Source organism: Cervus canadensis, chromosome 10 (assembly GCF_019320065.1).
Source record: "Cervus canadensis isolate Bull #8, Minnesota chromosome 10, ASM1932006v1, whole genome shotgun sequence".
In the NCBI taxonomy this organism is placed as follows: Eukaryota; Metazoa; Chordata; class Mammalia; order Artiodactyla; family Cervidae; genus Cervus; species Cervus canadensis.
The window spans coordinates 58,808,363-58,820,684 of NC_057395.1; the positions used below are offsets into that span (position 1 = coordinate 58,808,363).

Consider the following 12,322-nt stretch of genomic DNA (forward strand, 5'->3'; position numbering starts at 1 on the left):
GAAGCCCAAGCCCTTCATTCCTAAAATGGAGATATAATATGACCCTTGCAGAGCTGCTGAGTGGGTTCAGTGCAGCATCTTTACTGTTTCATATGGTTTTGGTAGTCAGAGTAGATGACTGATAATGAAAATGAAGAGCTTACGTGGCATGCACACAGCCCTTATTAGGCGACAGGCATGGTTGTAATCATTTTACATGTGTTAGCTCACTTTCACGACAACCTCAGAAGGTAGGTATATTATCCATTCCCATTCTGTACATGAAACTGAAGCACAGAGAATTTAATGACTTGCCCAACGGCACATCATTAGTAAATGGAGAGCTGGGATTTGAGCACTGGCATAGCCACTACACTATCCTGAGCTAAAAAATGGTAGCTGTTATTATTCATTATAATAGCTGAGATTGATGTGCCAGGACCATGCTGATTCACTGCATTTGCTCAATCACTATGTGAGGTAATTAACTGTTGTGTCCACACTGTACAGAAGAGCAAATGGAGGTGAGAAAAGTTATGTTATTTGCTTAAGGGCATAGAACTAGTATATAGCAGACCTTGGATTCAAATTCAAGCATGCTGGTGTCACGGCCCTTACTCAGTTACTGCATTATACTTCCCGTGTATTGACAATGATGATGAGGAGAAGAGGCAGAAGAAGAAGAGGTGGAGGAGAGAACAAACCTACCTTATACTAACCTGCTGTGATGTGCTCAGATTCAAAGGTTGAGCTGATCCAACAGATTCCCTTTCCATAGACTTCAACGTAGAGAAATAGCAGAACCGTGAAATCTTTAGTAATAGAAGTGGATAAACAAAAAAATGCAGAAAGAAGACCAGAAAGTAAAGCCCAAACATAGTTAAAGGAAGCCAAAGCCAGGACGTAGGACAGATGGCAGAACAGCCCCTGTCCCTTGGTTCTCGGCCTTCCCTTGAGGGTGTGGGACTAGTGGAAACTCAGTTCCCCAATCCCAACTCAGAGGCTCCTTTCAGCAGGCCTAGGTGAGCCTGGGTGTCCCCGTTCCTAGAGTGCACCCCAGGAGCTTCAGGGAGATGGTGGAGACTGATGAGGACCCACTCTGATGCGGTGAGGAAGCCAGTTGTTGAGGGAGAATAGAGAGTGTGTTTGTCACAGTGATGCTTGCCAGACTGTCAACCCCCTCCCCTGGCTGGGACAGACCATGTGACTAATTCTAGCCAATGGGCTATGGGCAAAAGGCACACTTGTCACCGCCTGGTTGAAATGTGGACGAGACAGTGTGTGACTCTCCAAATGTGTCTTCTCTGCTGTAGCATCTGATGACATCGCAGATGGTGGCTGGGTCCCCAAGCAGGAGCACCTTCCCTGACACACACCCCCTGCCCCCCAACAGAGTGTAGGACATGTAGTATGAGCCAGGGGGGGACCGTGGTTGAGGTCTTGAGATCTCAAGGTTGGTTTGTAAAAGCAGCAGAGCTGAATGCACCTCTTAGGAACACAGTGAATGAAACAGTAATGCTGGAGTGACAAGCGAAACTCTTGTAGACCCAGACCTACGCTTCACCTCCTGGAGTTCCTTCTGTTGGATTTTGATGAAATTCTGCTTATCATTCTGCTTGAGTTTATAATAAGCCCCACCTAGTCCTTGCAGCTGGTATGCCACACTGGAAACCTATCCGGTCTTACATGGTGTGGTGGCTTTAAAACACATCTGCAAGTTTTTGATGCTCCTCCCATCAAGAGGTGGTCTAATTCTGTTCCTCTTGCATGTGAGCTGGGCTTGGTGCCTGGCTTCTCCTGCAAAGGATACAATGGATGTGACATTGTATGACCTCCAAGGCTGGGTCATCAAGGCTATACAGCTTCCTCTTGATTCTCTTCAGATTCTTGTTCTTGGCACCAGCCACTATGCTATGAGGTAGCCCAGGCCACATGGAGTGTTCATGGGTAGGTGTTCCAGCTGACAGCCTCAGCTAAGGTTCCAGGTAACAGCCTGCATCTACTGCCAGAAGTGTGAGTAAGCCTTTGGGATGAATAAAGCCAGACACCATCTGACTGCAGCCACTTGAAAGACCAAAAGCAAGAGCTCCCCACCTGAGCCCAGTCCGTCCCCAGAAGACTGGGGACACACACCATGGGAAGTGTGATTTGCTGCAATGATGAATGGTTGTTGCAATGATAAAATGATGTTGTTTTAAGTTTGGGAGAATTTTGTTACACGCCAGTATACAGTCAGAACACACTCTGCAAGGTTGTCACACCTGGCCCAGGGCTGGATGCCAGCAGTAAAGACGAGCCTCTGACCCTTCTGGTTAAATCACAGTGTGAGCCCTGAACTGCCTGTCCTGAAAATAAGTATCACATCTTGTACTGTTGTTCTGCTCCTAATTTTTTAGCTTCTGACCTCGTCAGTCGTTTTCCGGTCTGTGCCCCCTTCTCTCCTCACCCTTGGATGCGAGGCTTGGGTATATAGTCCTGTTTTTGCTGCCTTGGCAGAGAAAACCCTTAGATTTTCCTTCATGATCATGATCTCCAGGCCCCCTCTGGTGTGCACTGGCTGTCTTGGACAAACATGATCTGTAACCCTGCCCTCTAGGAATCCACACTGAGGATGTCATTTCCACTCCAATCCCCTTGTCCCCCAGCATCTGGGCTCAGTCTGAGTTTGTTATGACCTGGGATCAGAAATTGAACATTGGTTCCAGAGGTGGGATCTCGAAAACAACAAATATTCCAGCAGAGGGGCGGGTTTATCTTTCCAGATTAGTAGAGAGGGGATTGGCAGATAGTTTTGGTCTGAGGACCCAGCTGTGGGAAGTTGGGAGAGGTAAAAGGGGCTAGCGGTTGGCATTGGGCATGGGAAGCAAATGTCATTGTTACTTTGTATGGTCAGGCAGATATTTCTCCTGATGATGGTTGCTAACAAGCTTGTCTTTTTGTAATAGTCATAGTTTCACAAATCAATATCTTTGTGATTATACAGTAATAATAATGTTATTATTTATTAGCTTTTATAATGCCAAGTGCTATGTAAGTTGGGTTCTATGCATTCTACTATACAATATGTATATTAATATCATGAGTTAGATACTATTTTTATCCCTTCTTTTATAAATGAGATAACTGAGTCTCAGAGAGGTTGCATAACTCATCTAAGATCAAAAAGTAAGTAAATGGTGGAGTTGGAAATAAACTCAAGTTAACAACTATGTAAGTAGGAATATGCAAGTTAAGGTCACAATGTAACACCATTTTGCACTCAGTATATTGGCAAAAATTAAGAAGATTGATAATACCAAGTGTTGGCGAGAATATGGAGCAACAGGAGCTCTTGGACACAGCTTGTGGGAGTGTAAGCGGATGCCCCACTTTGGAAAATACATTTCTTGTAAACTTGAGTATTCACATACCTCTAATTCAACTCCTTGCTATACAGGTATCTGTCACTTTTCTAAAGTTCACTTTACGCCATTTCACTTTTATGAGAGATCTACATTTGTAACTGTTTTTGTGAATTGAAAGAAAGCCCAAGTTGATTTTCATTTTTACGAAAATGAATGAAAAGTGAAAACAATGCTCAGTGTTTGATCTGGGGCGAGCTATTACAGAGGCAGTGATCACCCTGGGGAGGGGCAGCAGGGGGGAGGGGTACTGGGGCCACCAAGCTCCTTCCCCAAGAATTTCCCCTGAAACTGCACTCAGCATCTCTGCACCAGGCCACCATAGCTTTGGTTTGGCTTTGACCTGTGTCTGTGCTTTATCTCAGTTTATCTTATTTTGTGCCTCTGTTAGCAAGATCTGTCCTAAGGTAACTGTTTCTTCACTTTACACAGTTTCAGCTTTGAGATGTTTCATAGGAACACTCTACTTTTGGATAGCGGGGGAAACCTGTATATCCTAGAGGCACTGTGCTTATGTACATGAACAGAAGTGATCACAACAGCATCAGTAATGACAGCCCAAAGTTGAAAACTGTGTCAGTCAGAGATAGGCAGGAGACAGAAACCACCCTATTAATTTTAACAGAGAGAATTTAATATAGAGAATTGCTAACCGAGTATAAAGTTGTTAACTGGATGACCAAAAGGTTATAAAAAGATCTCTAAGACAGAATGAAGGTAGCACTTGCAGAAGCATCTAGCATGCCCCAGGCCTGAGGGAACAAAGAGAAGAGGCTGAGATTATCAAAACGGAAAAACATAAAGCAGAAGACTTGCAGTACTCCACTTCAGGTATCTGAGAAAGGAGGTGTGCTCAGCTGGGGCTCAAGAGTCTTGGAAAGCAGGGCGGGAGCAGGAGGGCAGGAACTCAGACTTCAGAAGAGGAGATTCTGGCTGGAGCTGATGGCTCTGCGGTTGGGGGAAGTGCCCCATGGAGCTGAACCTAGAGCCCTGAGAAGGGGTTGCTGACCAGTGCCACAGAAGGAATTGCTGCTGTGAGGTGAAGGAGCATTACTGGGTGATGCTCATGGGGGCAGGAAGGCCACTGGAGAAGCTAAAGAGAAGAAAGATGAAGAAGCAAGTCTTTTCTCCCTCCTCCAGCCCTGTAGTGTCGCTCTAGCTCACCCTGCTTATTGGCAAAGTCTAAGCAGCAGCAGCAGCAACCAGCTCCAGCCCCATCATCACAGAGCAGGTCATTTTTAAATTTAAAGTATTTATGTTTAACTGTGGTGAAATATAACATAGGATAAATATTATCATTTTAACCACTTTAAGGTATATAGCGGCATCAAGTACATTCACATTGTTATACCACCATCGCCATCATCCATCCACAGAACTTCTGTCATTTGGTAACACTGAGGCATGGCAACCCTTAAATGACTCCCTGCTCTCCAACTCCTGACAACCAGAAACAGGAGACAAACTCCTGTCTCCATGAATTTGACTACTCTAGGTACCTCGTGTGAGTGGAATCATACTGTATTTGTCCTTTTGCAACTGGCTTATTTCACTTAGCATTATGTCTTCAAGTTTCACCTATGTTATAGCAGTGCTGAAATTTCCTTCCTTTTTAAGGCTGACTAATGTTCCATTGTATAAATGTGCCACATTTCATTTATGCAGTCAGCCATTGATAGGGTACAATTTTTCATACTATCAAATACTGTATAGAAACCACCCCAGGTTAGTCTGATTATAGACATTGTATATATAATACAACCCTCTCCCCACCCTTTGCCTCTGTATGCGATGGGTTTACTTTTTCAAACCCATTAAAAACAATATCCTAACAACATGCCAGAAGATTTTCAAAAACAAAAAAAGCCTGATGATAACTGGACCATCTTAACACCAGGACTTTATTTTCACCTGTTCCATTTAAAAGTCTTTCTTATAGGCAGATATAATTTTTCAAGGTTATGACTCCATCCCATTACAATTGAGGGTTCTGCCACATCATACATCTTGCTGCCTGCCAACAGGGTTGTCGTTGCTAACCCTGAATAAGGGAAAAACCATTTTTTTCTTGATTTTTCTTCTTTGCTTCTTTGACCATCTGGACGGTTTTGGTTGCAAATGAGGGGAAGCCTACTCAAATCAGCTTAAGCAAAAACAAACTGGTGCCTGAATTCATAGGTGGTAGTGGTGGAATTTTCTGGTTTTTTGCTCTGGAAAGACAACAGGAGTAACTCACAGAACTAGAGTCTGAAACCAGGGACTAAAGAGACCCAGCACCCTTCTGGCATGCCCGTCTCTTGTATGACCCCTTCTCTGCTTCTCTTTGATCAGCCTCTTTCTTTCCTACTGCAGGCATGTCTCTGTCACCTCACAGCAATCCTGGCCACTGGCAGCCCCAGCTTTGCAACTGCAGTAGGACAAGTATCAAGAGGGTAATGCCAGAGAAGGTCTGTGACTGGCTCTGTCAAGTCACACGGGCCACCCATTGGGCCAATCATGCTTTTAGGATGATGATGAACTGTAATTGGCCAAGCCTGGTCACATGCTGATCCCTATGGCCAGAGTAGTTGTAGGGCCTGTTGCTTTCAGATAAAGGGAAATAAAAGGCCTGAAAACAACCATCAAGTCATTACATGGGGTTCTGTTTTTCACCATGGCAACACTGGATAAACACCCTCGCACACGGAGTTCTTTCTTTGTTTTAATAATCACCTTGTGAGAAATTCCCAAGAATAGGATTACAACCATGGTGCTGGCTGGAAGCCATATAACGTTTCTGTTTCCCAAATGTATCCACATCTCTTAGCTTATTTTGTGAAATACTGCTAAGTGACAGCAGAAGAGTGACATAGAGAAGCTGAGTGACAGTTCCAGGGACATCGAGTGAACGAGGGCAGGGGTAAATCCAGAGCCCGGACTTCCCGACTCCCAGTCCAGTGCTCTCTTTCAACAGCATCACAGTCAAAGTTTAGACTGGTCGGGGGAGGTTTAAAGTCAAGGTCATCTCTGGCCTGTTAAGGGAGGGAACTTCGTCTGCTGTCTACCCCTTGAAGGAGGTGGGCCAGGCCCCTGGAGGGAAAGGGTTGGCGGCCCCTGCCTTCAGAGCCTGCTCGAGCTCTGATCGGGGAGGTCCCGCCACTCGACCTGGCATCCTCCCAGTGGACACTCTCTGCGTGGAGCTCCTCCAGGACGCTGCGAAGGTGCCTCAGTGTAAGCAGGAGTCTCTGGTCTTGGTCCTGCATCTCAGCCTAGGAGAGAGAAGAAGCATGCAAGGCAGCGGCCAGAGAACTGGACATGTCCCGGGAAGACATCTCCTTCACTGTCTCATTGGAGACAAGCCCGCATCCTCACAGAAGCCATGTTTTCACCGAAGCCTCCGTTTCTTCATCTGCAAAGTGGAAAGCAAATTACTTGCCTTCCAAGGATCTCTCCCTTGTTTTAGATCCCAGCAGGACTTTGGGGGCTTTATGATTCCAGAACTGGAGGAAGATCACCAGACTTTCATCCATGGTAGTTGTTGGTGTTACTGATCTGTTCTCTCAGCTGCGTAGAGTGACGGACATGCTTCCCTGATAGTCAACTGGGGCTCCTTGGCCGGGCTCCAGAGGGCAGTCCTTGTGGAGCCATGCAAATTCCCAGTGATAGAGGTTAACTGGGAAACTTACCAGTCAGGGACCAGTAAGTGGAGACTCAAAACCCATCTCTTGGCATCAAGTGGAGGTAGCGGTGCATTTGGGCCTGGGAGGCCCCTCTACCTACAGGTCATCCCCCCTACCCCCACCTGTTCTTCCTCCTCATGGTAGGAGAGAAGTACTTTATCAAATGAAAATCAGCGCTTTGAGTTCAGATACTAAGCAGTCTTAATGCGGAGGCCCAGTGTTTAGGGGAGCACAAGGAGGGAGCAGCACACAGCCTATAATAAGCTGTGGCTCCTGCTGTTGGAGTCCCCTGGACCCATGAGAAATCCTACTGGGTCAGCCCCTCCCACCAAGGTGAGGACAGGGTTGGGTCCCAGCTGGTCCGTTGCCTGGCAACCCAGGCAGGCCCTTCTTGGACAATCCTTTCTGTTCCCACATCCCTTCCGCAACCCCCTCCGCACCCCACCCCAGCCAGAAGTAGAAGCTCACGTTTTTTGTTTCTTTCTTTTTTTTAAGTTGTTGAATTGATCAGTCTATTTTTAACGGCCCTCTCCTTCCTCTTCAGGATGATAAATTCTCCCAGGGTTGAAACTGGCATATTGAGATCCAAACCTTGGGTGCCCTCTGGGGTTCCCCCAAACCACTCCCTTCTCTCTCTTGGCTAGTGTCCCCACATACTATGGGGGCATCCTTCTATTTTTGGACTCGGAAGAAACATCACAAGGAGCAGTGTAAGACCTGGCTTCCTGAGCAGTTACTGAGGGACCAAGTAACACTGTTCATAAGTTCAGGGGAGTTAGTGCCCCACAGAGTGGACATTTACAGACAGGAAATGGGAGACAGGAGTGAGCAAGGTGGATAAACTTCTCTCGGGCAGGGTGCAGATCCTCCTCCAGGCAGAGAGGCCCACAGTGGGGAGAACCAGCTGCCAAGAGGGCTGCTGGCCTCTTTAGGGCTCCTTCGTAAGTGGCATCCGGTTGGGTAACAAGGCATCTGCTGGAATAGTACTGGTTTTTACCCCTGCACCTCTTCCCCTCACTCTCACCCCTCTGGGCTTGCACCTCCAAATAAGCAGGAATACCCCCGTGTTTGTGCAAGTGTCTGCTTTCTAGAAGGCCCTGGCTAAGACAGCTCTGGTGTACTCCATTTCCAGCTGGGCCAGGACTGTTAAGAGCCAGTGTAGATGTGCCAAGCAAGCACTAAGTGAATTATACCATCTTCTCACCAAACTCTCACAACCCTTGTGATGTTAGTACTATTGTCATCCCCCTTTTACAATCAGGAGACTGAAGTTCAAAGCCATTTGCTAGAGGCCACAAGCCACAGAGCTGGGCACATACCAGGACTCAGTGGAATTCTAAAACCAGTCTGGCAAGCACTGCGCCCAGAGCCGCCTATGTAGGCCATGACCTACTTATCCCAGCACCTGGGATGTCACCTGTGCATGGTGTGGCTGATCCCAGATGGGAGCCTGTGGGGCCTACACCCCAGCCTGCAGCTCTGCCCCAGCCCAGGGAGCACCTGGGAGGCAGGAATGAGGGGACCTTGGACGATATGGGGTGAAGGTGTAAGGTGAAAAGAAATACAAAACCTTACCAGCTCCTTTCTCAGCCACTCCAGGGTCTGCCCGAGACCCGAGGTTGGCTCTTCTGTTGTTTCCATCTCAGCGTCCTCGGGAGAAAGCTTGATGCCGAACTGCTCTGCTTATGGACCTGAGGGACCTTAGACTTGGACAATCTGGCTCCCTTCTTCAGGCCAGGATCAGGGTCTGGCTAAGTCACTGAGGATGGAGTTAATGAGAGCAGGAAGTGGCTCATGTTGAAAAATGTAGTTTTTTTTTTTTTTTTTTTTAAAGGGCTTCAGTACTTTGAACAGAACAAGGAGGGAGGGAGGAGGAGGGAGATCATTGAGCTATGGGTGTCTCATTGCCTGTGGGCTCCAGAATCCAAATCTGATGCCCACAGGACCACAGAAGCTTTAAGTGACAAAATTAATAATTATTATGGAAATAGGTGTCCATGCTTTTTGGCCATATTGTTTTCTGAGGGCCTGTTTTGTTCTAAATTATACACACACACACACACACACAGACACTCATATATATACACACACTTACATACATATACAGATAAATAAAATTTCATTTTTGCGGGGCGGGAATACCACATCTGTGTCCCCAGTCCCCTTCCTCCCTCCCTTACCCATCTGTTGAGTCCATAGATAAGGGAAAAGCTTATTTTCCAGAAGAAAGCAAGCCCCCTTTCTTCTGGATGCCCACGCACCCCATTTCTAGCAAATGAGATCAAAACAGAAATGTGCTGTTAGATGTCTAGGAAAATGTTACCTACTTGATAAGGAAAAATGTCAGTGGTGCTCCTCCTTTATTCTTATTTTATTCTACTTCCTTCTGCCTTGAGTGTGGATGCGATGACTGGAGCTACAGTAACCATCTTGCAACCCTTAGATAAAGGCTCAAAAAACTGCAGAGGCACTGAAATCACTCAGTCACAGAATCACCAGTAGCATCTGCCTGTTTTATGAGACAAGAAATCCAATTTTTAATTGGGCAAACACAGTCCTAATGGACACCTATGAAGTAGGTATTATTTAATTTTCCCTTTCAACATATACTTATGAGTGCCTTCTGCTGCTGCTGCAGCCGAGTCGCTTCAGTCGTGTCTGACTCTGTGCGACCCCATGGACTGCAGCCTGCCAGACTCCTCTGTCCATGGGATTCTTTTATTTATTTATTTATTTTTTGGTCCATGGGATTCTCTAGGCAAGAGTACTAGAGTGGGTTGCATTCGCTTCTCCAGGGGATCTTCCTCACTCAGGGATTGAACCCAGGTCTCCTGCATCGCAGGCAGATTCTTTACCACTGAGCCACCAGGGAAGTCCTGTTGAGTGCCTACTGTGTGCCAAATCCTGCTGTAGGCAGATAGAGGAACAGAGCCCAGAATCAGAGAGAAAAAGGCTGTTCTTTCCTGGAGCTGACATCCTAATAGATGGAAACATCCAAGATCAAGTTAATATTATGATGCCAATGAATAGGATTTATTCTCACACAGGCTTTAATTTTATTCTATCCACTTGAACTAGGAACTCCAAACTAAGAATTAACATAGTGATCACATATAAGACACTGAGGTGACCAGAGAAACAAACCAACCCATTTTGGAGGGACTCGCCCTCCACCTGGGCTACACAAGCTGTTCATAGATAAAACTCCACTGAAGATGAATGCATAGTCCCAGATTACAAACACACAAGGAAATTATCCACCATAAGTGAGAGTCAGCAGACACCTTCAGTAGCAGGATTAGACCTCACTTCCCCAAGAACTTCAGAGGAGATAACAAAACAGTATTTTGAAAAGAATGAAAACCATACAAAAGAATTTAAAAACCTAAGAAAAAAGGCACTATTTCAAAAGGGGTATTTTTAAAAAACCTAAATAGAATTAATAGAAGCAAAAATTACAGGAACTGTTTATAAGTTAAAGAAAAATCGTGTTTATTTAAGTGTAGTTCCAAAAGATAGTTAGGGTGGGGGTACAGGACATAGGGAAGCAGACTGAGAATCAATAGGAGGAAAGGATTGCTAAGAATTCTTCCAAGAAGCGGGCCCTCAGTCAGTGGCAGGTGAAAGCATAGCCCAGACAATCAAGGAACCTGGAAAGGGGCTCCACTGGCTCTGAGATGAGACCTGAAGTGTGACGCTGATTGGGCAGGGAAGGGGGCCAAAACCAGGACACCTGGGTTCTAAGCCCGGTTCTATCAAATTTTCTATGTGAACTTGAGCCTCATAGTTACCATCTTAAGCATAAGGAGGCTCAAAATAGTTACAAAAATGAGTTGTAAGAAACATCCCATTTCTCATACCCTGTGGTTTACAGCTTGAGATGCATTCTGACTGACACACACAGAGAAAATTTTATGGGTAATTTCTCCTAGTTGAGCTGTTACTCTTTAGAACCCAAGAGGATACAAGAAACTCTTGTTTGCCACATTCACACCCCTTCTGAACACAGAGGCCAGAAATGATTGCTTCCAGGCAGGTCACCAGGCTTTGTGGCACTGGACCCTGCAATTATGGGACAACTGCCTGGATTAGAAACGGGTGTCCCAAACCAAGGCATTTACCTGTGGACTGGACAGGGGGGAGATCCTTGGCTCATGGGTGATGGTGTAAAAGCAGTCATGTTCTGGGAGTTGACCACACGATCCAATCAGGCCTTCTCTCAGAGAATCTGTATTTGATACAGTAAGAGGGGTTGGATTGTCTCACAAGAATATTATGTAACAAAACTCTCCAAAACTCCATACCTTGAAACAACGCTGGTCTATTTTTACTCTTGAGTTTTTGGTGTGGCTGGGGTGGTCTGCACTGGGATTCAGATCTGCAGACCTGAGCCTGTGCCCCGTGCCTCTTCTCCTCCTCTTGGAATTATCTGGCTACTGGGGCAAGTTCTTCTCTTGGCAACGGCAGAGGATAAGAGAGCAGGTGGAATCGTGTGAGGCCTCTTAAGACTTGGGCTCTGAAAATCGCACTGTCACTTTTGCCATGTAAGCAAAGTGAGTCACACGGCCAAGCTCCAAATTAAGAGTATATTCCACCTATGAAGAGATCGTGCCACACGTGTGGTGGAGTTAGGGAGGAATGAAGAAGTGGGGCTGGGATTCTCTTCTAGAAGGAAGTTAGTTCAGAAGAGGGGCCACAGGCCCCAAGGGGCCCAGAGGGAAGGTGGCAAGCAGAAACCATGAGGTGGCAGCAGTAGGAGACGAGAGAGGACTAAGGAGACTTGAAGGGTGATTGAGGACAAGCAAAATTTACTGATATCTGACTCCAGACCAAACATTGTGATGAGCCCTTGACAACACAACCCCATTTCATCCTCAAAACCTTATGACTGCCATTTCCAAACTGAGTGCCAGGGCACTGAGAGGCACGGCAGAAAGCTCAGAGACACTGCAAAATATTTTTAAAATGTGACGGAAGCACAATAATGTCTGTTGGATACTGGACAAACTACTATTATTAAGTTGTGTGAACCTAATTTAACAAACAACCATTAGACATTTCTTTGGGCCTAGGGCTCTGTGAAAAGATTACAGAGATGCGAATGATGCCGTGAGCTGAGAACATTTGGGAACCTCTGCCTATGAGGTAAGTACCCTTGTTATCTGCATTTTATAGTTGATTAAGAACCTATTATTAACCTGTTTTACAGGCGAGGAAACTAAAGCTCAAAGAGGCATAGATTTTCCTAGGGTTACTCTGGCAAGTAGGCAACAGGGTTGGAAT

General features: G+C 46.0%; 1 protein-coding gene across 1 annotated transcript; it reads right to left on the bottom strand.

Annotated features, from left to right (window-relative positions):
- Nucleotides 1–6,170: 6,170 nt before the first annotated feature.
- C10H20orf202 (chromosome 10 C20orf202 homolog) lies at nucleotides 6,171–9,393 on the bottom strand. Its single transcript, XM_043478511.1, has 3 exons — nucleotides 9,367–9,393; nucleotides 8,615–8,798; nucleotides 6,171–6,628 (listed from the first exon to the last, which is right to left on the bottom strand). The coding sequence occupies exons 2-3, from the start codon at nucleotides 8,678–8,680 to the stop codon at nucleotides 6,395–6,397; spliced, it is 300 nt and encodes a 99-aa protein (XP_043334446.1). The 5' UTR covers nucleotides 8,681–8,798; nucleotides 9,367–9,393; the 3' UTR covers nucleotides 6,171–6,394.
- Between the last annotated feature and the right edge of the window lie 2,929 nt (nucleotides 9,394–12,322).

Coding starts and splice junctions, on each gene's coding strand:
- C10H20orf202 (XM_043478511.1), bottom strand. CDS start 8,680: ATGGAAACAACAGAAGAGCCAACCTCGGGTCTCGGGCAGACCCTGGAG. Junction 6,629..8,614: donor AGTGGCTGAGAAAGGAGCTG/GTAAGGTTTTGT, acceptor TCTCTCTCCTAG/GCTGAGATGCAGGACCAAGA.